This window comes from Orbicella faveolata, unplaced genomic scaffold, assembly GCF_042242905.1.
Source record: "Orbicella faveolata isolate gen_17 unplaced genomic scaffold, um_ofav_v1 contig_13, whole genome shotgun sequence".
Classification (NCBI taxonomy): domain Eukaryota; kingdom Metazoa; phylum Cnidaria; class Anthozoa; order Scleractinia; family Merulinidae; genus Orbicella; species Orbicella faveolata.
The window spans coordinates 22485001-22512208 of NW_028301540.1; the positions used below are offsets into that span (position 1 = coordinate 22485001).

The window sequence follows — 27208 nt, forward strand, 5'->3', positions numbered from 1 at the left end:
TGCAACATGGACATGGTCTGGTCCGAGCTTCTTCAGATAAATATTTAGAGCACGATGCTGAAACTCCTTGGCCTGTTCAAAGTCGCCTAACTCTTGGTAAACAGAACCCAACTTACTGTAAGTAGTTGCAACATGGACATGGTCTGGTCCGAGCTTCTTCAGATAAATATTTAGAGCACGATGCTGAAACTCCTTGGCCTGTTCAAAGTCGCCTAACTTTTGGTAAACAGAACCCAAGTTACTGTAAGTAGTTGCAACATCGACATGGTCTGGTCCGAGCTTCTTCAGGGAAATATCGAGGTCATGATGATGACATTCCTTGGCCTGTTCAAAGTCGCGTAACTCTTGGTAAACAGAACCCAACCTACTGTAAGTAGTTGCAACATCGACATGGTCTGGTCCGAGCTTCTTCAGTTTAATATTTAGAGCACGATGCTGAAACTCCTTGGCCTGTTCAAAGTCGCCTAAATGTTGGTAAACAGAACCCAAGTTACTGTAAGTAGTTGCAACATCGACATGGTCTGGTCCGAGCTTCTTCAGGGAAATATCGAGGTCATGATGATGACATTCCTTGGCCTGTTCAAAGTCGCCTAACTGTTGGTAAACAGAACCCAACCTACTGTAAGTAGTTGCAACATCGACATGGTCTGGTCCGAGCTTCTTCAGGGAAATATCGAGGTCATGATGATGACATTCCTTGGCGTGTTCAAAGTCGCCTAACTGTTGGTAAACAGAACCCAACCTACTGTAAGTAGTTGCAACATCGACATGGTCTGGTCCGAGCTTCTTCAGTTTAATATTTAGAGCACGATGCTGAAACTCCTTGGCCTGTTCAAAGTCGCCTAACTCTTGGTAAACAGAACCCAAGTTACTGTAAGTAGTTGCAACATCGACATGGTCTGGTCCGAGCTTCTTCAGGGAAATATCGAGGTCATGATGATGACATTCCTTGGCCTGTTCAAAGTCGCGTAACTCTTGGTAAACAGAACCCAAGTTACTGTAAGTAGTTGCAACATCGACATGGTCTGGTCCGAACTTCTTCAGGGAAATATCGAGGTCATGATGATGACATTCCTTGGCGTGTTCAAAGTCGCCTAACTGTTGGTAAACAGAACCCAACCTACTGTAAGTAGTTGCAACATCGACATGGTCTGGTCCAAGCTTCTTCAGTTGAATATTTAGAGCACGATGCTGAAACTCCTTGGCCTGTTCAAATTCGCCTAACTGTTGGTAAACAGAACCCAAGTTACTGTAAGTAGTTGCAACATCGACATGGTCTGGTCCGAGCTTCTTCAGGGAAATATCGAGATCACGATGATGAAACTCCTTGGCCTGTTCAAATTCGCCTAACTGTTGGTAAACAGAACCCAAGTTACTGTAAATAGCTGCGACTTCGATATCGTCAGGCCCGTTCATATCTAGAAAAGTCTCTAAAGAATATTCATAGTATTTTCTTGCCGAGTTTAAGTCCCAGTGATGTTCACAAGTTTTGCCAAACTTCAACATGTCAGTTCCAGTTTTAATGATGCGAGGAATGTTTTCTTTCGAAATAAGATTTTCAATGTTTATAATCAAGCATATCAAATGCGGAGCAACACGTTTGGTTTTCACAACAGTATCAATGTCTAACCACTGATGCTCTGGTAATGAATCGTCTATGAACTGGCTAAAAGCTGTAATTGCCCCGCTCACGGCTTCGTGCCGCACATTGTTAGGATATTCCTTCATTAAAGACTGAGTAACATCACGCACAACCTGATGCAGGCCAATGTAGATGTCACCATCCTCCTCTTCAAGTAAAATCAGGGAACATCTTTGGAGCCTCATGATGATCATCTCTTTATCTTGAATTTCTTCATCTACAGTGAGAATGTAATTAATCACGATGTCTTGACTAAGTAGTTCGGGTGCGCACAAGGAAAGGAAACTGAGCGTGTGATTGATGACTTTGTCGGATTGCACAATTTCGTTAACGGCTAATGTTGTTGCTGCTGTCATGGATTTTGGGTAGCTTGGATTTGTCTCAGCAAGAATGGTCTCAGTGGACAAACGCTGCCCCTTTCCTACTTTCTCTAGGTATTCGTTCCAGCCAAAATGTGAGGTTTTGCTCTGTCGAAGTTGCTTAACATAGGTAGCGGCGCTTGCTAGTGCAAGAGGTTGGTAATCTAATGCTTCGGCAACCTTTCTTTCCATATCGCTGTCAGCGATGCCTGAGAGATGGGCTAATAAAGAACTGGCATCGTCCGGCTTCATACCTTTTTTCACAGAGATGTGACCAATGAACGAGCTTGGTAATGGGATCGACGCAGTGTCCTGTGTCGTTATGAGCAGTTGTCCTCTTGCCCACTGCTCGTTTCCAGGTCCTGGCAAATGAATAAGCACTTGAGAAATGCTTTTGACATTATCAGCTACCAGTAGCCATGACGAGTAAGAGGTAACTTTTGTGCTTATCAGCATCTTCAGATGGATAATCTTCTCGTCTGCTTTCAAACCCTTGGATTGAAAGATGTTTGTGACTGCATATTCCGGACACTTCAAATGACGAGCAAACGAGAAATACGATTCCACTAGTGTGTCTAGACTTTCAGCATTTAAAGTCATCACAAAAGCATTAGCGTTGGGATCTTTTTGGGCATGGTCGAAAAATTGCTTTGCAACGAGCCCGGCCAGCTGAGATTTACCACTTCCAGGATTCCCAGAGATGTACAGGTGACTTAGGGTTTTATCATCAGCCTGCTTAAGCTCTTTGAGCTGTTGTGTAATTTCACCCACCTCACTGTTTCGGGCTGCGATGTCGTGTGAAGGTTTCGGGGGAAGAATGCAAAATGAGGGAATATCATTTTGTAATTGATGCCCAAGGACTTGTAGTTGCTCTTCTCTTTGCTGCAGCTGATCAACAAGGTCCTGTCGTTGTACGTCTTTAATTTGTAGCTGATCCACAAGAATCTGTCGCTGGTCTTCATTTTCCTCGAGTTGATCTTCTAAGCTCCTTCGTTGTTCTTTATTTTTCTTTAGCTGATCTTCAAGGCCCTGTTGATGCTCTTCCTTTTGGAGTAGTTGATCTTCAAGGCTCTTTTGTTGTTGTTTCCTTTCTTGTAACTGATCTGCAAGTCTTTGCCGTTTTTCTTCCTTCTCTTGTAGTTGGTGTTCAAGGCTTTTTCGTTGTTCTTCGTTTTCCTTTAGCTGATCTTTAAGGCCCCGTTGTTGTTTTTCTTTTTCTTGTAGTTCCTTTTTCAGGTCCTGAACTTTGTTTAAGATATCTCTTAACTCCTCTGTGGGAAACGTTGTCTGGTTTGCGAGGTCTTGAATTTGCACAGTGGAAAGACCGAGCCCTTGAAATGCAGCATGAACTTTGCGCATAGCATTTTGAAAGTCTCCGTCTGAGAGCTGGCCTCGTGACATATGAGCAAATTCTTCATTCCGAAATCTTCTGAGATCATCCACATTTGCTTGCACAGCAGGATTCAGGATGTGGCCAATACAATCAGAGAAAAGAATAGCGTAAAAAAGCATGGTACAATCCCATTCAGATCTATTTCCGTTGGTCATGGTTTTCAAGAGATGCGCATTTCGTCTTTGGTTTCTCGGGGACTCCCTGTTGTAAAAGTCCATTCCATTCCGCGGCTCGTCTTTCCATTCTCCCATTGTTGCTGTGTAACGGTTGTCCCATTCTTGCTTGAAGATTGATCGGAGACCCTCAGGTAGAATATCAGTGGCAACATAACAAATCCTATAGTAGTTCAGTTGCTCTGTAGTGTATTCTGTTGCAGTGGCCATATTTTTTAGTCATTTGGAGTCGGAATCCTTAGTAAAAGTGAAACTCTTCATTAATGAACCTTAAACAGCTTAAAAAATTGCAAACAAACTTCTGAGAAACTTGTGTTTATGACCGAGTAGCCATCAATATAAATCATGATAATGTCCTGATCTGTATCAAATATCCCTCCCTCGCCTAAAGTCGGAGAAAAAGTGACCAAGAAATCTGTCAGCAAAGTAGACCTCAAAAGGGAGATATATATAGGAATAAATATGACTACCAGTGGAAAAACTGAAGACTTCGTGTGCTATAAAAGTGCTCGATGGTAAAACCAGAGCCGTGAATAAAGATGAGTTTCTGGAGTCGGACTAGTTCAAAAACATTTAATCGCTACTTGGAGTTTCATGCTTCTAATGCAGCAATCATCAGGCAACTGACAGCAATAACGGTTACATGTAAAGATATACAAATCTGAAAATGGAGAACAATGCTTACTAACGCGACATGTCGGGATGTGATTGGACGGAAAAAACGCTAAACGGTCGGGTGAATCTATATTAGTTAAACGCGGTACTTAACAAGAATTTCTTAGAATGTCTGCAGGTCGATGTCATTTCGTTTCTATGGTTAAGTGTCGACATTTCCGGTTTACAAATTATAAAATATTTCTTTCATAGGCAAAGATTACATTTTTTGTTGACATTTGAATACGACCTAGCTTGCTTTACTTTTCTCCACTTAATTTGATAATTGATTTTCCGTTCCTTTAGACCCCATATGTACTTGCTAAGTTAGGTTACATTTTTGTAGCGTTCGTTCCTGAAAGAACGTGTGGTTTCTGTAACGTTCCTTGAACGTTGTGTCACACAGTCCGATGTATGTTTCTTTTGTCTGTGGGGTCGCGACCTCTGCTTCATTAGAAGCATGAAACTCCGAGTAGCGATTAAATGTTTTTGAACTAGTTCGACTCCAGAAACTCATCTTTATAGGAATAAATATATATTCAAACGAGATATATTCACAAGGAAAACAGTACTGGTAATCATAATTTCCAGATTAGCTCAGATTTGTACCATCTGAGTCAGCAAAAGCTTACACCAAACATGTACTGACAGAACAAAACAATCTTCAATCCATGGTCATTGCAGTCATCCTGCCCTTTACCAAGACCCTGGTCTTTTTGCAACAGAATGATAACAATTGTTGTCTTAGTGGTTATAATTTGAACGAGACATCATATGGTCAATGTAAAAAAGTATCAGCTGCATTATCCAGATTTAGTATCACCCAACTAGTGGACTAATGCAAATCCTGCATTTTGATTGGCTACGCTTCTAGAGGACTACGGTATTAGTACTAAAGCGAGTTAAGCCATTCGTGCCTCAATCCACCCTACTTAATATTTACAACTCTCTAGCTCAACCTCACTTTGATTACTTCAGCCTTGTCTGGGGTAATTGTGGCAAAACATTACCTAAAAAGCTACAAAAACCACAGAACCGTGCTGCACGTGTTATAACTTCATCAAACTATGACGTAGATGTCGATCCTTTGTTTCACAAACTCAGCTGGAAAGACTTAAAAACTCAACGTCAAATTCAGAACGCCTTAATGGTTTTCAAGTCTTTAAACGGTCTTGTTCCGGAATATCCCACGTCTAAATTTATAAAGCGAATTGAATCAAGCTATTCTCTGAGGGACTCGGTAAACAAACTTGTTGTCCCCTTTCCAAGAACTAACTACATGAATAGCTGCAATCAAAGGTCAAGCTAAGCGCGAAAATGTTTTTCCTTGAGGTTATCTGTGGGTTCTGGCATGCCTTTTTATAGTTTAGCTGTTATCCCTATCCTACCAGTGGGTTTCAGTACAAATGTTAATGCGACATGTATATGTACGAACTAAGTTTCCAACTTGTGATATTCTGAAACAGCTATGAATATAAAAGCAGCACGTGTCTGAAAATAGTAAAAATTTAACAATTAAAAAACTGACTGTGTTCTGAGGCTAAAATACCTGTCTTCCGTGATCACAGGCTGTAATCAATTTTGCCTCAGGTTATATAGGGTTTTTGTTGTGCTATCCTTGAACCTTACTTCGTAGTATCGGATTTTGTCTAGTTGTTTGGGACCAGTTTTAACGCGACCAGTGTCAATTCTCAACTGCTAGCTTCTACGTACCTCCCTGTATTGCGAACAATGACTGTGTTTCGGCTCTCAATTAATGTTCATTTCAGGTATTCGCTGTAAACTACTCTATTTTTATTTTAAAATTTATTACATGTAGAAACAAGGTCTGAAACGTCTGGATGCAAAACATAAGTTGAGGCAGCTAGAGAGAGGAATGATCGAGACAAGGGCGTCTGTTGGGCAAACAATAATACCGAAATGTAAGCAACATAAGCGAAGATGGCAAACCTTAGTCAGCTTTAATTGGTTTTAGAAATAAGAGAAACGGAGATTCTTCGGAATCTCCGCAAAAGTCTTAAAAGTACAATCGAAAGTACAAAAAAGTACAAAAAGCACAATCGGTAAAGGTAAAGTCTGCATGCGAGCCACGTGGCCCATCAGACCGGAGCTTATCCCGGTTTCCGTAGCATGAAGCGACTAGGAGTATTTCTACTCCCCCCTGGATGGGATGCTAGTCCATCGCAGGGTTACCCCCAGCATTAAGTTCGCCGGTACCCATTTATACACCTGGGTGGAGAGAGGCACTGTGAGCGTAAAGTGTCTTGCCCAGAACACAACACAACGTCCCCGGCCAGGGCTCGAACCTGGACCGCTCGATCCGGAGACGAGCGCACTAACCATGAGGCCACCGCGCCTCCCTAAAAGTACAATCGGCCGACCGAAAAATAATAAAAAAGAAACCGGCTAGGTCACAAAGACTGAAAACATTTCTCTTTTTTTAAGAAGAAAGGAAATAAGTTTCTTTAATCAGTTTTCTAAAGGAAAGGAGAGTGAACTATTTGGGATACGTAAATCCCTAGTGATAAGATTCAGATCGAGAAATCAACTTTATAGCCGGTAAGGAAGGGAAAAGATTGGAAGTACCTGATCCCTTGTATAATATGAGATTTATCCTTGAATCTGTTTAAAATGGCAGTCAAGTTGTATAATATGGGATTTCTCCTTTTATTTGTTTAAAATGCCAGTCGAATTTTCGGTGTCGTGCTCGGAGTTTATTTTAGCCTCCCACGCAGACGACGCTCTCAGGGCTTGTCACGCATTCCTTCGACGTTTGTAGGAAGGAATGGGTGACGAGCCCTAAGAGCGTCTGCTTGGGAGGCTAACTTAGAATCGTCCAAAAGGTACATCAAAATCTGTCAAAATCGGTAAGTGACGTAAAGCAAATACATTAAAGTGGAGAACAGCTTTGGCTGAAAATCCCGGGGGGGGGGGCACTGCCATATATGGGCTATATAGGTATGTGCCGCTGTGAAGGGTATGGTTTTCAAGCAGTTTACTCTAGGGTAGGGTATATAAATTAGAGAGTTTGAGTCTAGAATAGGGTATAATTTTTCACAAAACTTACTAGTTGGTTGAAGATTTTATCTAGACTAAGAAAACCGGGAATTGTCACTCAAAAATATAAAAAAATCAAATCGGCAGGTTTAAATTTACGCAAATCAGCCTCAACAGTGTCGATAGATAGGGGGAAATGGGGAGTTTACTCTAGTATAGGGTAGCAAAATTCAGCTGAACTAGCTCTGGTATAGGCTAAGGGTTCCAGGGTCCCAGCGGCACACCCCCACCCAGAAATTTCCAAAGTACCCCCCCCCCCGGGCTGAAAATAGCCCGACTCCAGATTCACATCACTTCTCACTAAGAACCAACATGTTGTTTTCATTCTCTCACAAAAACTAAACCAACAGAGGTCATTCTTTAAGCCCCGAAAACAATAGCGCTCGATTTGTTTAGTGCCTAAGGGTGCACAGTGAACCGGGAAGCCTGGCTTCCAAACTTTCGCCTCACCACCGTTAGCCTGCGAACAGGCTCCCGTTGAGGACGGAAAAAAATTTCGGCGATCGCGAGACAGAAGAATTCGGCGAGCGAAGGGATCGGGGGCGGTTTCGCAGGCTACACCACCGTTTCCTTTTTGTGTGGTTTATACAACCACTCATACAAAGTCAACCCCGAATCCCGAAGTGAAAATCTAGCTACCCGGGTCAGCTATACTTCTAAATGATTAAACTGGGTGCCAGAGTTTCGTTTGTAGAGATTTTTCTAGCCGACTAAAGGTCAAATGGGCTCATGTTGAGCACGTTTGTTTCGCTCGCTGTACAATTCACCGTTATCTAAGTATCAGTCGACGCTTTAGTCACAACAATTTAATTCCATTCGTCGGTAGTTACTTCGAAATCTAGAAATATATACAAAGGCGTGACTAAACGTAACATGAAACTAAACGAAAGAAACATAAGCAGTTCGACGCCTGATGGCTAACACTTACGCGGTGGCTCAAGAGAGTTACAGCAAAACGAAACTACAGCTCAAAATCTACGGTAACCGTCACAAGGACGCTGATTGCGAAAAACTGATAGAATATGCAAATACGTAAACAGACTGGCAAATACGTAAACAGACTGGCAAACAACGATGATTCATGCACGGGCTCAAAATAACGCACGTTCTTTCGTGAACGAAACAACGTTCTACTCCGCTTTGCATACTTTTGTTGATTTCTTCGCAAGCAACACACACGCACACACATAAAGGGTAGCTTTTTCCGTTTAAAACCAGAAGTTCGTTAGGCTATGTATATGAAACAAATAAAACATAAAAATAGTATAGTTAGGACCCCAACTAGCGGGAGACAGATCAGTCACCTACAACTAAACAAAAACGTCAACGTAAGACGAGGGCGATTGATCCCTGGAAGTTTTGTTAATTTTTACGTTTCATCCGTCATATGCTTCATGATCAAACAAATTTCTGCATGTATTCTTCATTTTGAAAGCGGAAGTATGGCTTACTTTGGACATCACGCGATGTTGAAATTTCAGCTTTCGATTCCTCACAATCGCCGGGGCTACCATATCCAGTTGAAACCAATACTAACAGTTGGCTATTCAGTGATATTACCGAACAAGATTTAACTGCAGTTATTGGGTTTGTTAATCTTTGCTTCGATTTCACATTAAATCCTTTCAGATTTGTCCTGGCGCAGTCTGATTTGGGTGGCTGTGATGCGTGAAATTACGGCTGAGGAAAGAAGTGAACTATCAACAACAATTTATATATACTCACAATTTCCGAAGTCTCCAAGTTTCTCTATCAACAATTCAGCAAGCTAGCGATAAGTTCAACGTTCGCACAGTTTTTAAGGACGGAAGACTCTTCTTATACAACGAAAGAATCGAAAGTAAAAGTGCTTTCCAAGGCGTCTCGTGATTTGACGTTAACTACTATTTTCAGCACCTTATCACGTGATTTCTGCTAAATTTGCATGAATGGGAAGGGGAGTAATGGGAGAGAAGAGGCAACAACAACAACACCCGGTCTAATATCTTACTTTATATTCAAGAAGCCACTAGCCTGGTTATAAGAAAAACGATAGTCACAAAACGAGAGTCCAAACTGCGATCTGCACTTGATATTTAACTACATTTTCATATTTTAATTGTTAAAAAAAAACGCAACATCGTCGTTGAGTTCACACTCGTCCCAGACCTTTTCGGACGCCGAATTTCACCAAATTTTATCACAAGTGCAGTGTAATATCAATAAGAACCGGAAATTGGAGTCTGGAGCTTGAAAGCCAACGAAATAATAATTATTTCAACTCAAAATGTTGTATTGAAATTCATTTGTTCGCTCAGTCTCTGCAGAGAAATTCTTAGTCCCTTGGCCTTTTGTTCTCAAGTTAATCACAACTACATTGTATCAGCCACCTTGAATAAAATCATTCCACTCTGACTGCTAAAGGTCTTCGTCATTTCTTAAGATTTGTTGTACCAGATTATCACGAAACGATTTACACAACTTCTGGAATCATATTAAAGGGCCTCATATCTTACTTGCTTTACTACTTTAATACACTAGACATGAGAATGAACTGTGGTCTGTCCAACGCCATTGAGAAACCTCTTAAGCACTTAAGTGAACATAGAAGCTTCTACTTATCAATGGGTGGGGAGGGGGGGGGGGGGATTCCCATATAAAAAGAACAGTGTTCGTCACAAATTTTGAAAAGAGCTCCTAATAGTTACCAAGATCCTGTTTTGTGGGCGTGGCTTGATTTCTTTTCCACCCCTAAGATGCACCAGTTGTAAAACAATGCATTATCTCCTGTAATATTTTTTTCAGCTCAATACCCTAAAAGGTAATGCAAAAGCTCTCACTGTGGACCTTTTGACGCTAAACACCCCAAAACTGCTTTTTTAACCCTTAAAGGGCCACTATGATCAAATTCTCCACACCCATTTTTTTACATTTTCGCACACAATAGGTCTTTCCTAGATTTCTTGCCAAATTTCAATCTATTACGAACGTTAGAACTCAAGTCGTTTGGACCTTTATTTCCGAGAATTTACGGCCGCCATTAATTTTCCTTGTTCCAAGTCTTGGTTGAGAATTTGAGAAAATGACAACATTTTCTCAAAAATACCACACAGGTTGAAATTATAATAACAATTAGCACAGCAATTCGCATAGAGAGTAACAAACACTTTGGCTCATATATTCGTGCAATTTTTGACATTAATTGTTATCATAATTTAAACCCGTGCAGTATTTTTGAGAAAATGACGTCATTTTCTCAAATTTTCAACCAAGACTTGGAACAAGGAAAATTAATGGCGGCCGTAAATTCTCCGAAATTAAGGTCCAAAAACCACGAGTTTCAATGTTCGTAGAAAATTGAAATTTGGCAAGATATCTAAGAAAGACCTAATGTGTACGAAAATGTAAAGAAATGGATATTGAGAATATCATCACAGTGGCACTTTAAAAGGTATAACAAGCACCCCCATCCTTTTTATATAGGAGTGCCCCTGGCCACATCAAAAATTGGACAGAAATATTGGATGACATAGAGTAATACTGCATTAAAGACCTTTTGACACTATCATTTTATATGCTCAAACGAACTGATGAAAGTGATCAGTCTGATTAAAAGAGCATTTTGTGTCACTGGGCTTATCCTCCACATTTACACATTTACAATTCTGCAGCCGATCGCTAAAATTTGTTTTACAAAGTGGCACAATTTGCTAAAATCCAATCTAGAATAATTTTTTTCTTGATATATTCTGGTTCTTGGATCATCTCAGATTACATCTGTTGAGTGGAGTTTCCATTCCATGTGTTGTTATCATCATCTTCATCATCTCTGTTGTGAAGTCGATGAATACCCCCTTGTTCCTTTACAGACGATCCACCCCCCAGGACTCTCCTACATACAGTGGAGCTGTCAAGAAACAATAAGAGCACTGATCAACATACAATCCGGGGGGGAGAGCTCCTGACTTTGGAACTTTCACATTTTATGAAAATTTATATGCGTATAAAGAACATAAAGGAAATGATTAAAAGACCAAAAAGAATACTTCCTGTTTTGCACAACATCCTGTTCGTAATTGATTTTCATTTGGCAATACTACAATCGAACTGTCTGACAAAGTACGCAATTTGGGTGTCATGTTAGACAAGGAACTGAGCCTAAAACAACATGTTAATGACATTTGTAAGAAGGCTATCCTGGCAATACGATCAATAAGCCGGATGAGAAAATATCTCTCACATGACAATCTCAAATGTATCATGACCGCTTTTGTCATTTCACGCCTGGATTACTGCAACAGTATACTTTAAGGCCTCCCTAAGCTTGAGCATGATAAACTGCAGCGAATTCAGAACATTGCGGCACGACTGATTACTGGAACTAAGCGGAAAGAACATATTACTCCTGCCCTCAAGGACTTGCACTGGCTTCCTGTCAAATCACGCATCGTTTTTAAGATCCTACATTAATCTACAAAGCCCTTAATGGTCTTTCACCAACCTACTTAACTTCTCTTTTTAACGCCTATAAACCAGCTTGTTCTCTTCGATCATCTGACCGATTACTCTTACAAGTTCCGGACATGAAAACATGTACATACGGTCAAAGATCCTTTTCTTTCTACGCCACGAAACTTTGGAATGACCTACCTTTCTACATCAAACCGTCTGAGAGTATAGCGATTTTTAAAAAGAACCTTAAAACATTTCATTTTTGTAATAGTTTTTAACCTAGTCATAGATTTTAATAATTGCATCTTTTAGTTAGGTTTTTATTCTTTTTAATCATATGCAATTGTAAGCGCATTGAGAATTCTAAATGCGCAATAAGAACCTTTTCATCATTATTATTATTATTATCAATTCTCTGTAACCAATGCAGATATGTCTTCTGACAACACTAGCATGAATAATTTGATGTGAAATTATCAGAAATTGCATTTTCTGCAAGGCCAAATAAGCAGAAAAAGGAACCAGAATTGTAAAAGTCTGTTAAAAATTTAATCTGTACAAGCATGTTAGGGGTTTATTACAACTACTGCAGTACCTCTTGGGAGTACAAATAAACTTGAGCCATGATACCACAACAACAAGTCTGATACACTTTTAATGGAATTTTCTTGACAATTTCTGCCAAGAATCTGTCACTTTGATAAAAGGGTCCCTCCCCTCCCCACTTGGACTTCCAGTGTTTCTCCCCATGGCCCCCTAGCCCAAGCTTCCAGTGCCTCCCTCTACCTACTCACCCAGGCTCCCAGTTACTTCCTTGTCTGCCTCCCTCACCTAGGCTTCCAATCCTACCCCTCTCAACTAGGCTTCCAGTTTCTGCCCACTCTGCCCCCTCACCTGGGCTTCCAGTTTCCCCTCGTCTCTGGCCTTCACCTGGGCTTCCAGTCCCTCCCCCTCTGTCCCCTCAAGCAAGCTTTTAGTCCCTTCCCTACCCTCCCCTTCTCTCTCACCAGGGTTTCCAGTTTGTTCTCACTCCTCACTCAGACTTCCAGTCCTTTCTTTCTTTGTACCCTCACCCCCTTCCAAATCCCCTAGTCCAACCCCTCACCCAGACTTCAAGTGAATTGATTTGCTTAGGTGACACACAAAAACCTCCAAGAATTGAAACAAAGACTTACTTTGGCTGCTGTGGTTGTGATGTGTTATCTGGTCTGCGCAGAGGAGGATTGTGAGCTCCTCTAGGTTGGTCAGGACTGCCAAACAGAAAAGCCTTCAGGAAATTAATCAGTGAAAACAGAGGAGAAAGGATCCACAACAACAGTTCGGAAAATGACAAGCTTCCTGATGGTGATATGGCATTGTTGCTTTTCTGCAAAATTAAGATTTGAACTCCAGCTATTGGTCAAGAATATCCTGAATTGGAAGCTTTCCTGCTATTTTAACCAGGATTTAATTGTTCCTTTGAAAAAACCGCTTCCACATGAAGTTTGTTCCCAAGTTTAAAAAGTCATGACATTCCCTGAATAACTGACACATTTCACAGTAGTACTATTAACCAAGGGTAGAGTAGTACTGGGAGAATATCAGGAGAAGGTCTTGACATAGTTGTGTGCAGCTAAGTCAGTACAAAAACTCCTGCCAAGGTGGCTTGGTTGATAAATGATTTTTACATGACATGATGGTTGATAAGAGCTTTAGAAATTGACAAGTCAAACTGAGACAGGACAGCAGGAATTTCATTTTAATGATTGAATCAATTTAGAAAAGCAAATTGTATGAAATTGGGTTCTGACAGACATAATTAGAGAAAAAAGCACCCCACCTAAATGTTTTAGTTGCTAATTTTGAGCTATATGTAAATGCACAAATAGTGTAAAAAATGTTTAACTGAGTCCAATGAACTGGATTGGGTAAGTTTATTGATATATTTCCTCTCAATTAAATAAAGCAATGTTAGTTATCAAGTTTTTGTCAAAGCAAAACTTAACTCAGTGGATCCGGATCTCTAAACTCACCAAAGCAACAAATAGAGTCGAACTTGGTTCCAGGCCCAAATCAGCCAAAGTCTTCACCAGATCTTCATCAGAAAGCTCCTGTCGTGGATAGGTAGTGTACAGTGTTACTGAGCTGGTGTTGGGTCCAAGTTGCTGAGGACAGTTGAAAAGAACTTTGTTGCTTAAGGTGGAATAATATTAGGAATGAATTGGTCACTTAACAAATCGAATGTAGTTAAGTGTGGTCTGTACTCTTATTGACAACGATACGCGTCATGACAGTGGTCAAAATGTTGTGGACTCACGAGGCACAGCCTCGCAATTTCCACAACAAATTAGCCAATCAGATTACGAGATTGGTAGCAATTGTGGTCAAAACCAGTATTTTCTTAGTTACTGAGACTAAGGTTAATAGTGTCTGAATTTTAATATACTGGTAAACCAAATTAAAATTCTGGTAGTACTACAATTGACAGGGACCACCATAATTTGCTAGGCATCACTTTAACAAATAGATTCCACGTTGCTGTATGTCTGTCCAGTGAAAGATCACAGTGATGTTAAAATGTAGTAAGAACAAAACAGAAAGAGGCACACAAGTTGTTAGGTGAGTGTGTCACTGATGTTCTTATCACCTTTGATGTCTTCCGTGATCTTTTATTGAACAGATGCACAACAACATGAAATCTACTTTTTTAATAATAGAAATTACACTAAAGAAGCAAAAAATACATACGTCTGTCCTCCAACAGACCATAAGCAAACACCAATCAAATGGGAGTCAGAATAATTTGACATATTATAGGATAATTCATGAGAAAATAGACATTCCCTTGCCTTTTTTTTTGGATAGTCATCTTGTAGATGGTTATCTTCCTAAAAATCAAACTTGCTCAAGGGTGACTACTGTAAAATGTCCGCTCTCAAATTGTGGGGAACAAAAGATGTCTCAGTTTAAGCAAAACAGAAAGTTCTGAATGGTGATAAAAATGAAAGAGGACTTGTTTTTCTGTACGTGATTACATATAAACAAACTTATAAAGGGCAGCTACGTAAGTCATTATATTAAGAGGAACCTCAACACATTGGAAAATGGCTGACTGAAAACAAAATTCTCTTTACATGTACATAATTATAAGCCAACCACATGAAATGTATTGAAGGAAGTATGGAGGAGGTATGGAGAATTCTGATACAACACTTAAAGACAAAAATAGTGTACATGTATTTAGCTTTGTGGTTATTGTTTGAAGAGAGCTTACAGTGATGATATACTGCCTGATGGTCTCCAATGATGAATCTGCTGGAAATGTGTTTATTACAGAACTACCATCTGGAAGATGAAACTAGAGGCGTGCAGAGGTGCTGGAACAGAGTAAAAGATACATACATTACATACATAATTTGTGTGGGGAATCAAAATGGTGACAAGTGAAATTAGGAAATAATTTCACACATATTTTGTCACAAGACAGTATACCATCTGTTTACCTTTTAAAATCATAAGGGAAAAATAGTTACTCTCACAATCGAGGGTTTTTGACTTGTTTATTGTATTGAAAAATTTTGTGCCAAATGTTGCCATGGCACTTTTGCAATATCACATGTGAAATCACAAATTAATGCTGAAGTTTTGTGCCAAAATTAAGAAGTAATTTGTCACCCATGATATTACCATAATGATTATAACAATTATAATTATTGACAAATACCACTACTTGTAATAATAAAGTGTATTATCGTTTGTCTCACGATGTAGTCACTTGAGATGTAGATCACGACGTTTCGACTGCTTACTGCTAGTCTTCTTCAGGCCATAAGGTCGACTGATTGCACGGTATCATTTATATCACAAAGGACGGCTGTGATTGGTGCATTTCGATCCTCCTATTGTTCCATTGTTCTGGTGAGTAGCTGTTCCCTCAGTGGTCCGTTGTTGTACCGTTCTCCTGTTGTTGTGTTTCTTGATCGTGGGTATCCATGCTTCAGGAATTTCAATTCCACTATCCCTGTTGATGTTGTTAGGGTGAAGTCTTATGTGAATAGCTTCCTTGACCCTACGTGTGTACCAATGAGGATCTCGATCAATAAACTTGACCTCATTCCAGATAGGATAGTGGCCGGTCTCGTGGGTGTGTTCAGAAACGGCGGAGGTCTGGGTACGGGCGAGTCGTATATCCCTGTCGTGTTCTTTGATCCTCTCCTGCATAGATCTCCCTGTTTCCCCGATGTAGACTTTGCCGCACTCACAGGGAATCCTGTAGACAACACCATCTTGTTTAGCCGGGTTGACAGTGTCCTTTGGTTGCACTAAGTGTGACCGAAGTGTCGTGTCGGACTTAAAGACGGTGCGAATGCCTTGTTGTTCTAGGCAGCGGCGGAGAGACTCCGAAACTCCTTGGACATAAGGTAAAACGGCGGTGGATTTAAATTCAGCGACAGGCTCTCTTCTTGGGGTCGTTCGTGCCCTTGTGATCTTCTGTACAAAAGAGGAGGGATATCCGTTAGAAACAAGTACAGATGACAGATGTTTCTTCTCTCCAGCTACTTGTGTTAAAGATAGTCAGTTATAACAAGCACAATCTCAAATCTTTGCTTCCTTAAACTTGACCATGACAACTTGATGTTGTTAATAGGTCACTTTCAACATATTAAAAATAAGCTTGATAGTGAGGCCTAGAGGATGCAAACAAAAGAAATGAATAAACATGTCATTCAATTTCCGTTGTTTGTGTCTTGTGGGCCTCACTGGCAAGCTGAATTTTAATATATTGAAAACAGTCTAATGAAAGCAATCAGAATGTACTATTTTCAGTGAGAACAAAATAAAACAAGTACCAGTGCAAGAAAAAGTGTAAGATTTTAAGCATCGAAGTACATGTAGATTCCAAATCATCAAATTTGATTTGGTGACCTGTGTAGCCTCTCAAGAAATCAAAAATGCAATTCTGCTGAAATTCTGAATCTTTCGGCATTTACCGTATAATTCTCTTTTTAAAAGTAGACTCAAAACGCTTGACACTTTTAAACGTAGACTCAAAAAGCATCTTTTCTTGAGTGCTTACTAAAGATGCTGATTTTTTATTATTTCATTATGGCTTTACTTTTTTTAATTTAGTCAATTTTAGATAATTTTAGTAAGCTTAGTTAATTTTTAGCAGATATTTATATCTGTTAAGCGCTGTTGAACTATGGGGAAACAGCACTATATAAGTATCTTATTGTCATTTAATATTATTATTTTTGGCTGATGATTTCACCATTTTTGGCATTTTTTTGTTGTTGTTTGTTTTTATTACTAAAAACTTTATAGCAAGCTCCCAGACATAGGTATTAAAAAACACTGTCCCCTTAAACTCAGGAGTGGTAGATTTTTCTTCATACTCTTTTTGCCTGTTAGAAAATCCTGTGGTTGATCCAGAAGCACAATCTACAAATAATTATGTTATACATACCAATCACTTCTACCCTGCTGTTCATGGCTTCCCATCATGGCACCTGAAGGTGCTGCTGCAGCAGCCCGAGGACGCTGCCTCTCTTGCATCTCGTTTTGCCTCCTGGCCTCTCGCTCAGCTCTGTCCCTCACAATCTGTTGCCGAACAGCTTCTCTGGGGGCTCATTCCTTGGCTCTGTCTTCCTTGATCTGATTAACAATATCATGTGCCTGCCTCTCTTCACGGTCACACTTGGCTTTACTGAGTTCTTGTCCCAAATGACGTCTATCAAATTCTTTTTTCTTGAGTTCCTAAGATGAAAATATATTCTTTAAGAACTCTCACATACGTGTAATAAATCCCTTTTTTAATGAAGTCTCCCTTATAATGAGCAACATTCTTTAGCCTGGCCAAGTTCCAGTGAAATGTTTGGCCATAACAAAATCTTTGTTACACTCATCACATGCCACTACTTACACAATATACAATTGTATACATAAAAATAATGTCACCACACAACTGAAATTGCAAGCAGAACTGGTCAGCAAAGAAGAAAATCCTTTAATCCTAGAAATATTCCAATGTAAAAAACTTCACATTACCTGATTTTCATTATCTTCTTTCTCATTTCTTTTCTGTTCAATAAGTTACTTTGCTCTAAGCATAAAAATCATGAAAGGCAATCAGTGTGAGTCAATAAATTACCATAAAAGCTCTCTTACACTACTATTAGGCCCAAGTAAGGCTTCTAAGACGGGGGTGGGGGGGGGGGGGGGACTACTAGAGAGAGAGAGAGAGAGAGAGAGAGAGAGAAAGAGAGAGAAAGAGAGAGGGGAGCTTGTTCAAAATAGTGCAAATGCTAGACTCTATGTCGAGAAATGAATACTACCCAAGCTCCAAAAAGAAGAAACTTCTGATTGGCTAACTTAATATAATTTTATTGCATTTGTTTTGTGTTGCTAGTCACTTACTAGTCAAGATCTGGTTTCACTAGGGAGATGGCGAGTCTTGTAAGAAAATCCCACTTTCAAAGTGAGAGGAGGGAGGGGAGACCTTACAGAGGGGGAAAAGGTGAGTGTGGGTTTCAAAGAACTCTTAAAACAACCTACTGAAAAAAATAAATGTTACCTTTCAACTCTCTCATTTAAGGGCATGTGCTGTTCAATGCTAGCTGTAGGCTCCTGTGAAGTGGATAAAACTAAAGCAATTAACATGAGCTTGAGATGCAAGCTGATACCTGTAAATGTAAATAATTATGTTCTTACATCTGATGGTCCTGGTCTGGCCATTGTTTCTCTACTTGAGAGTTCTTGTGTCTGGGCGGCTGCTGGCTGTTCTTGTGGTGGGCTACTGACTGATGTCTGCTGGGTGGAAGTTGATGCTTCACTAATTTGTGGCAACGTGCTGGCTGTAGCAGTTACTGTAACATTCTTTGTAGTTGAATTCCGGTGAGTCTGAAATGGAATCAGTGGTTCAAATATAAGGCAAGGGAAACATGAAGCTGCCAAGCTAGATGACACTGGAAGTTTGCACTGTACATGTATTTGGTCTCTGCACCTAATGGCCTAATGGTTTCATTCACTGGAGTCCTGATTACATCATTTTACCTCCTGGCTGGGGTCATTGTACTGTGCTATTGGGTAAAACACTAACTTTAATCTCACAGTGATGTAATCCATATGCACTTCAATCAATGCAAGGAGTAGAAATATTGGAACTGGCAAATTGTTAGCCAGAGAAATCTAACAAAATATTCCCATACAGCAGGAGCAGCTGCAATACTTTATGTTTCTTCAGCAATCATGCTAAAAGAAACTGGGAGAGGCTTGAGCAGCAGTGAGCCACTGCCAAGAGTGATAATTGGCACCAAAAAAGTGCTGACATGTAGGTCTCAGAAACTTTAATTCAATCTATTTTGATTCAGTTGGTGAGGCCTCTATGATGGCAGTCACGAAGTATTATTTTCCTGCGTTTTAATCTTTTGAAGAGCCTTGTTAACTGAAACGCTCCCACCTACAACTTCCAGTGGCAAACCGTTCTCACCAATAAAGTATGTTGCCGGGATACAAACAATAGGGTCTAATTAAATGATTTAGCAAGTTAAGGACTACAACAACAACAATCTTTAACAAATTGTGGTAAGTTACTTGTGATTACTGGTACCTACATGTAGCTGCAACTGTAGTATGGGCACATTCATGTAATATGCTCAAGAATTTCAAATTGTTCTCTGATAAGGTCAGTAAGTCAGAGCTTCTCATGCTTCATTCAGTACAATGAGCTAAACAAACAAAACTAACGTCATTATTTGAGATTCATGTATGAAGTTACATGTGCAATAATAAGATGCTTTATTAATGTTAATTTTATACATTTTGTAGGTTTAGCCTCAAAGTTGCAACTACTTGAAAAGGATAAAAAGCTTGGAAAACTGTATGCAGTCTTCACTAAAAAAATTAGGAAAAAAAAGGACAAAAAAACAGGAATTTACATGCTTACAAATTTTATGTGTACACTCTTGCACATACTGTAAACCAATGATATACCTGCCAACTTTTTGTAAGTCACATGCTGAGATTTTTATCCTGGGAGTTCCAGGATTTTTGAAAACGATCTGAACATATTTGTTCAAACTAAGGCAACTGAAGAACTTCAAGGATATTCCAAAGATGTACCTGCCAATTTTTCTAAGTCCAATGTGGGTGATTTTGATCATATCCACATTACCCAAATTTCAAAAAAAATTGTGATGACTTCTGGACATTACTGAAGACATTGTGATGCATTCTAAACATTGCTGAAAATTTCCAAAGGCATTCCAATGAATTTCAAAGGTTGCCCAAAGTGGCAGTTTGATTAAGCACCAAATCTTGTCACCATCTTGCTGAGATTATGCATACATGTAGCTTGTTACCTACATGTAGGACTCAAACATAACATTTAGCACTTTTCACTAGACTATTTTGGGTAGAAATTGAGTTCAAGTTTTCATGTTAATGGTTACTGAACAAGTAGCGGGAATTGGAAATCAAGTGTGGGAAATTGCCCTGTACATGTGTGATAACGTTTTCAATCTGCAGGTAATATATGACATATATGCATACATTGTAGTGCATGTGAGTTGGCAGGTATTGCCAGTACTTTTTCTTTGACAATCAAGTTCATACGATTTTGAAACTGAGGTGGTCACCGTTAATGCTGTAATACATGTACATGTATGGAAGCTCCAATTTTTCAGCTACATTTAGGAGTAAGAAATTGGTCTAAGTACACGAAGGCATAAGATTAAAGTTTTCAACCCCCGGGCATGAGACTCATGCTTAAGGTATGACAGTTGGCAGTTATATATACATGTATTTGTAACTGCAACATGTAAGATGCTTAAACTATTAAGGTGGTACTATCATAAAATTTTTACCCCTTGATATTTTAGGTGTATCACATAGAATTCCATGAAAGAATGAAAACGCCATTTACCGTTTTCAAATATCTGCATTAGTTCTGGAGATATTTAAGTTTGAAAAATGTGTAAAATATGCAAATGAGATGACTGATGATGTCATACACTCAACCCAATATTATGTTAAGTACATAAATAGAGCCATCTCGGTCAATTTGCAGCAGAATTCATTGAAATTTGGTAGGCTAATAGTTCTACAGGAAACACACCTACAACTATAAAAAATTCTGTTCCCATGGCAACTCACTCTTTTCCAGTCCCCACCCACTTGATTTCAATATGTTAGTGATTTTGAGCTTGAAAAACATTAAACGAGGCCATGAACTTGTGCTAACATATTTATATGTTTGCTGGAACATGCATATGAGACACCATTAGCAAATATCAAAACGGATCACCAAAGGTGGCCAGAAAAGCCTTTAATATTGGGGAGGTCTGGCACCCAGTATCTTGCCATGGTAACAAAACTGTTAAGCTCGTATTGTGGAGCACATTTAGTAGAGTCTTACTGCAAAGAATCAAACATTTCAGAAACAAGTTGGCTGAGATATCTTTCTTCATCATATTTGATCAAAATTTGGTTGAGTGTATGAAGTCATCATTTGGCTAATTTGCATATTTTAAAAACTTAAATACCTCAGGAACAAAAAGACACATTTGAAAATAGCAAATGGCATTTTTCTTTTCATACAGACTACTTGTTTATGTTTTAAAATGGCTTAGATACGAGAGATGCAATTTTCGTCATAGTACCAGTCTATGCATGTAGTACAAATTGAAATATGACTTGGTACATGAATTGTACTGTGCAATGCTTAGATAATTGGGATATTCACTGATTAGTTTTTAAGAATGCTTTCAGCCTGTTGTCAGCATGAAGTTGAACTCGTGATGCCACTCAAAACACAGTGGCCGATCTAGGGGAGGAGCCCAGGGGGCCCGGGGTCCCCCCTTATTTTGGGTAAAAAAAGAAGGAATCACAGAAGGAAGAAAAGCTGGCAGGGCAAGCAAAACAAAACTGCCCTCCCCCCTACAACCTTAGCTCAAGGTCTGGATCCGCCAATGAAAACATACCTTTAAATAATTTCCATCGGTATTAACAGCACAGTGCAGTAATAGTGAAGCCTTGTATGTAATGACAAACAGTTGAATTCTATACCATATAACTATATGAGAAAAAATCTTATTTCTCCACTGACCTCTCATGATCCAGTTTAATTGCCACACATTTTTCTCTTGATAAGCGTCTCTGAAATCTGAATTTGATGGCTGTCAGTTTTTCTCACGGCTGACAAATAGCATTTTGCTTAATTCTATATGAATAACTGGGATTTCAGTTATTAACTTACATGTTATGCACATGTACATGTATCTTTGGATCTGCTCATGTTCCATTCATTTTCTGTATGTCCTCTTTATCCCCTATAACAGAGTTTATTTGGTTCAGGAAAAAAATCAAATTAATGAAAGGTTGCAACTTGATTACAAATAATATATAGTTAAATAATATTTAAAGACTGTGTCCACATCCCTATTCCCCGCTCCCCTAGGAGACACAGTAATAGAGACACTCTAATTGGTAGGTACATGTAATTGGTTTGATTTTGGTTTTACGACACTCAGTTGAAAACCGCTCCAATATTACTGAGAAAACTGTGAATGCAACTGCATGTTAATTTCCATTGCAGTGCAAATTAAGATTTAATGATTTTCTTCTCAATCATAACATAAGTAAATTGAAATTCACCATAAGCACACCGAAAACATGTGGATCGCAGCTTGAGTTGAACAATACTGTAAATTAAACAATACAAGCCTAAGGTTAATGGTCATAAGATACTATTCAATAGGTAAATGAGGAAAGCCGTTCTTTGCTTAAAAAATTATAAGGCTAAGCTCATGTGTATGATAAGCTTAATAAACAGTGCAAGTGCCCCTATAGCATGAGTTTAAATCCCTTATTTGATTTAGTTTAATCTTTAAAGTCACACTAGGTGGCTCGTCACGCACTCTTAAGTTGTCTCACGTTTCCATACAGAACGCACGTTGCGCTAGACATCTATTGTGTAATTCAATATAATTTAGGTAAAAAAGACCTTTGATCAGTTTTCGCAAGCACTCGTGCTCCGAAGGAAAAGAAATTACGTCCTATTGCCTGTTTTGTCATATCGAAGGAAGGAAAGGTTCTATTGATGTCAACTCTCGCCAGATCCGGCAATAATGTAAGTCTGATTTACCTGGAATATTTCTTAAGCTACTTTCTTGTCCCTAATTTTGTAAATCAATTGTTTTTAGTTTCACGATACGATACAACAATAAAGAAGGCGTTCCTAAAGAAGTTTGGTGCAAAATAGTTGTGTTTATCTGTGGATTTTGTGCGGTCCAGCTAGAGGTGGACAAGCGCCGCTATAAACAGTTAAACTTATCAAAGCAACAAAACTCGGAAGGATCCAAAATGACTTCATTTAAATTAAGGTGGGCAAAGGAAGTATCTTGAATACCGGGCTAACGATTTATAATGGTAATAGGACTGAGTAGAGTCCAATTTGGTCTGTAATCATAGGAGTGATTAACAAAATCAGATGATCGCGAAGCGGGAGTCCGAGTTGTTATGTCATGAGTATGATTAATGATGGTAATAGGACTGAGTGGAGTCCAATTTGGTCTGCAATCATACAAGTAATTAACAAAATCGGACGACCACAAAGTGGGAGTCCGATTTGTTTATCACGAGTATGATTACAGACCAAATTAGATGACACGATGTCCTGTTACCAATAAATCATAACAATTACAATTTCTCACAAAAGTAAAAATTTCATTTGAAAAAGAGCTTTTAATAGTCATTTTTAAATATCATAATTATATAATATGGAGAACAGCTTGCAAAATGGCTGTCAAGTCTCTTTCAAAACAGTCACCACAGACTAAACCTCCAAAAGTCAGTCTTTTGAATTGGTTACTACACTGATTGTAATCAATGTTGTGACTGGTGGATTTAGTTCACGTAACTGTCCGATTACAGGTGTCCGCTTTACAGTCAACTGTCCAATTACACTGTCCAATTGGGACATTCCATTTTTTATCCCCACACCCCATATGGTAGGCACCCTCTGACACAGGGCCTGTTGGAATATTTTTTTAAGGAAGCCGACAAAATTTTGAACCCCTTGGATGCACACTTCAAAGGTTCTGACAACAAAAAACTAGGGTGTGGGAATCTGCCCTTCCATAGGGGGGTGTGGATAAAAAATGGAATGTCCCATTACAACTTTACAGATTAATTAGAGCAAAATACAGCAGTTTATGCACCAATCACATTTGAGGAAATTGTAATTGTTATGATTAACGATAAAACACAATCGCAACTAGAACGTAAGCTTAAATAGATTGAATCGTGCAGGCAAAATATAAGCGAAAAAACTTCAATCATGGATGAGTTGCGCAACGAAATGCAATGACAATGACGATACACTCTGACATAATATACCTTCAGTATAGACGATGAAATATCTGGAAATACCAGTCCCTTCCGCTTTAACTCACCAATGCAGTGATATCATTCAAATGAATGAAAAGTTCACACGCGTGAACAGAAACACAACCATACACCGAATTCATAAATGGCGGACCCCTCGGATAAGCCTCGGTATGAGAGCATGAAAACGAGGCGGGTGAGGATAGAATCCACGGTCCACCACAAATTGCACAACGAAACCCGTTGGTAAAACGTTAATTAGACAAACTTGCAATCGTGTTTGAAGTGGCGACTGCATTCAAGGCCGCTTTGTATTCTCTTTTTAACTCTAAATCACCTATCTTCTGCGAAGTGAAAACACATGTCAACACTTCTTCGATTTGTTTACCTGAAGGATACATATGGGTTATTGACCAAGTGTGAGGTCGAGATGGCTGGATATTGGCCAAGTTCTTTTTTTGCAAGTTTATGGACCGAGACGGAGTCGAGGTCCATAAACTCGCAAAAAAAGACTGAGGCCAATATCCAGCCATCTTGACCGAACAAGCTTGGTCAATAAAGTATTTATTTTATGGCTTTCGAGGAAATTTTTCTTGCGGGACACGGCGGGTAGTCCCGAGCGCGCAAGATGGCTCCATCTTGCCCGCTCGGGTAGCCAATCACAGCGCAGGATTTGATTCATCTTGCCCGCTAGCGGAGCTAGCCATATAATAAACTTTATTCCTCTTTCCTCTCCCTCAGGATTAGTTTCTGAGCATCGGATGTCCGTGATTTATGGACATCCGGTAATTGCTGCCACCAGAGCCCTCCGTTTCGCCGACCACGTGACCAAAGGAAAACGGACGTTTTGGGGACGAGAATGAAACACAACCGAGAAGAACAAGCGCACGAAGAGAAACTAACGAAGCACCGCTGACCGGTACTGGCGTAACTTCTCTTTTCTCCTACCTATGAAAACCCATAAAACGACTGTCCCGTGTGAATTTAAGGGCTGAGTAATGACTAACAGTCGTTTAAATTTAAACTAACAAACATGAACATATGAATAGATATCCAACTACCGAATATGAACATACTAGTGTCTGTCCCTTCATGGGTAAATGGCTGTCTCCTGACGAGGACAAGTTGCTAACTAACAAAACAGTAGTCAAGTTCTCGTGATGTCAGGAGCCGTGCACGTTACGCTCTTTTCGTCAAATCAGGTATATTTAAAAGTCAGTGATATAGTCATCTTAGCGTGCTGGGGGCCGACGGTCATGGTGGCACATTGAACTTCTGGACTGGTGAACGACTTCGGTGGAAACAGACGGCATTTCCTCAGCTTGGACAAAGCAGCAATCCTCAGGGTCGCTTACGCTTGGACCCGGAGCGAAGTCACTTTCTCCCGGCTCTGGTACATCTTGATCCGCTGGATAAGAGATCGCCGGCGAAATATCTGGTGGAGTGGGCGGAATGGGTTCTGGTTGGATCGGGTCCTCTTCATCTGCAGAGGAATCGTCTTGCGTTGGCAGGTAGTGGTTTTCTGACAGTTCTCCAGGTACTCGGTAGCACTCTGAGTTTCTTACGCGGTAGGAAGTACTGCGTAGCTGCGAACCGATGAACTTCCTCACATTGCAGAAGTCGCCTTCAACTCTTGTCACTAGATAACGGTCCCTTGCCTTTGATTTGTTTCTGTCAGAGTAAATATATACGAGGTCACCGACGTCAAGTTTGCTGGAAGGTCGTGGATGAGCCAAAGGGGCTTTAGATTTCATACTGTGAGGATGATTGGCTAGTCTTTTGTCATGCTGCTTGGTTATCAAATTTTGATCAGACACGGGGAGTTGACGATTGGAGAACTGGTCACGCTGAGACCACATTTCTCGAGAGGACAACCCGCGGGAACGGGTGCCAGAATTCAAGTTGGCCGTTGATATTGCCAGGGTAACTTCAGTGACTGCAGCACCGAGAGGCTCTAGGCGAAGTAATTCTGTCTCCAGCTCTTGTACAGCCTTTTCCGCCACAGGGTTTTTGTTGTGGTTCTTGGGGTTTGCTATTTCGAGAATGATTCTGTGGCGTTGTAACTCAGTGCTGGTCGTTAATGAGGGCCTTGAATCCAGGAGCGGGGTCTGTTCGGATGATGGCGGGAGGGCCGTCTAGATGGCGTAACTGAATGCAAAGGCCAATGAGGGCATCTCATAACGTATGATGGCGTTCATCCTCAAGTACCAGTGTAGAGGTGTAAGATGTTACACAAATTCTCGCAAGACTAGAATAAGCTGTCGGGAACGTTTAAGGACGTCGGCTGCAAAGGAGACGCCGACAGCAACAGGCGGCTCGCGTGAAGACTGCTCAACGCGAGCTAGTGGAGTGTGGCTTAAAGCAGAGCAACAGGTACAACTCTGAGTTACTCGGTCTATTCCTTTATCCTTGTCTAAGGGAAAGAGGTATCGTTTGGTGACAACCTTAAGTTGATGACTTGAAGGGTGGCTTAACCTAATGTGTAAGGCTGTTAACAGGCCGTCTAGAACTTGATGAGGGACAGTGATGCATTCTCGCGAAGGAGCAAAGGGCTCGTCACGTTTGACTACTAATAAACCATCCTTAGCGATTGTCGCAACATTTAAGTATCTCTTTACATCTTTTACATTAGTGAGCTTCTTTGATGGTCTTGTCCCTTGGGCAAGGTGAGCATGCGTGCGGCAGAGGTCTTTTCGCTCGGACTGTATAGCCAACCAAGACGCACCGCTGGTGAACGGTAGTGTCACGTCGCCGTTGAGAATGTCTTGAATTGAAGCCTGTCGAACTACGAATTCTTCAGTACGATGTATAAAGGCGCACACTTGGGGGCGCATTTCGACTGCCGAAGTCGGACAGTAAAATGGCGCAGCCAGAGACGTGTCTAACCGACGCTTGGAAACGACTTACGACTGAGAGAAAGGTAGAAACGCGTGGGCCTGTCGAAAAATTCGCCACGGCATAGTTTCTCAAATGCTTGGACACATGGTTTGCTATCTGTTAAGATGCACGCGTTGTGGTTGGACTAGATGATGTAGGGACTGAAATGTTTGGTGGCAACGGCAATGGAGAGAACTTCTACTTGACATGCGAGCCAAGAAACTTGGAACCTCTGAGCTTCGTGCTGAAGAAACTGGCG

The 27208-nt window shown here is 40.2% G+C and overlaps 1 protein-coding gene and 2 pseudogenes across 3 annotated transcripts in view; all 3 read right to left on the bottom strand.

Moving 5' to 3' along the window:
• The window catches only part of LOC149115633 (uncharacterized), a 14771-nt pseudogene extending 5577 nt beyond the window's left edge, over nucleotides 1-9194 (bottom strand). The window contains exons 1-2 of the transcript XR_016206236.1: nucleotides 9004-9194; nucleotides 1-3804 (exon numbers count right to left, since the gene is read on the bottom strand). The exon at nucleotides 1-3804 is cut by the window's left edge and continues 5577 nt beyond it. The product of XR_016206236.1 is annotated as an uncharacterized LOC149115633 (transcript). The remainder of the gene's footprint in view (nucleotides 3805-9003) is intronic.
• A 56-nt stretch (nucleotides 9195-9250) lies between these two features.
• On the bottom strand, nucleotides 9251-24266 carry LOC149115634 (UBX domain-containing protein 4-like; annotated as a pseudogene). Its single transcript, XR_016206238.1, has 12 exons — nucleotides 24085-24266; nucleotides 21944-22016; nucleotides 21794-21850; nucleotides 19302-19415; nucleotides 18400-18588; nucleotides 18263-18315; nucleotides 17737-17791; nucleotides 17156-17445; nucleotides 14963-15065; nucleotides 13722-13853; nucleotides 12885-13075; nucleotides 9251-11164 (listed from the first exon to the last, which is right to left on the bottom strand). The product of XR_016206238.1 is annotated as a UBX domain-containing protein 4-like (transcript).
• A 1038-nt stretch (nucleotides 24267-25304) lies between these two features.
• Nucleotides 25305-26906, bottom strand: LOC149115635 (uncharacterized). Its single transcript, XM_089285706.1, has 2 exons — nucleotides 26463-26906; nucleotides 25305-26207 (listed from the first exon to the last, which is right to left on the bottom strand). Exons 1-2 carry the CDS (start codon nucleotides 26904-26906, stop codon nucleotides 25305-25307), a joined length of 1347 nt encoding a protein of 448 aa, XP_089141832.1.
• Nucleotides 26907-27208: the final 302 nt, after the last annotated feature.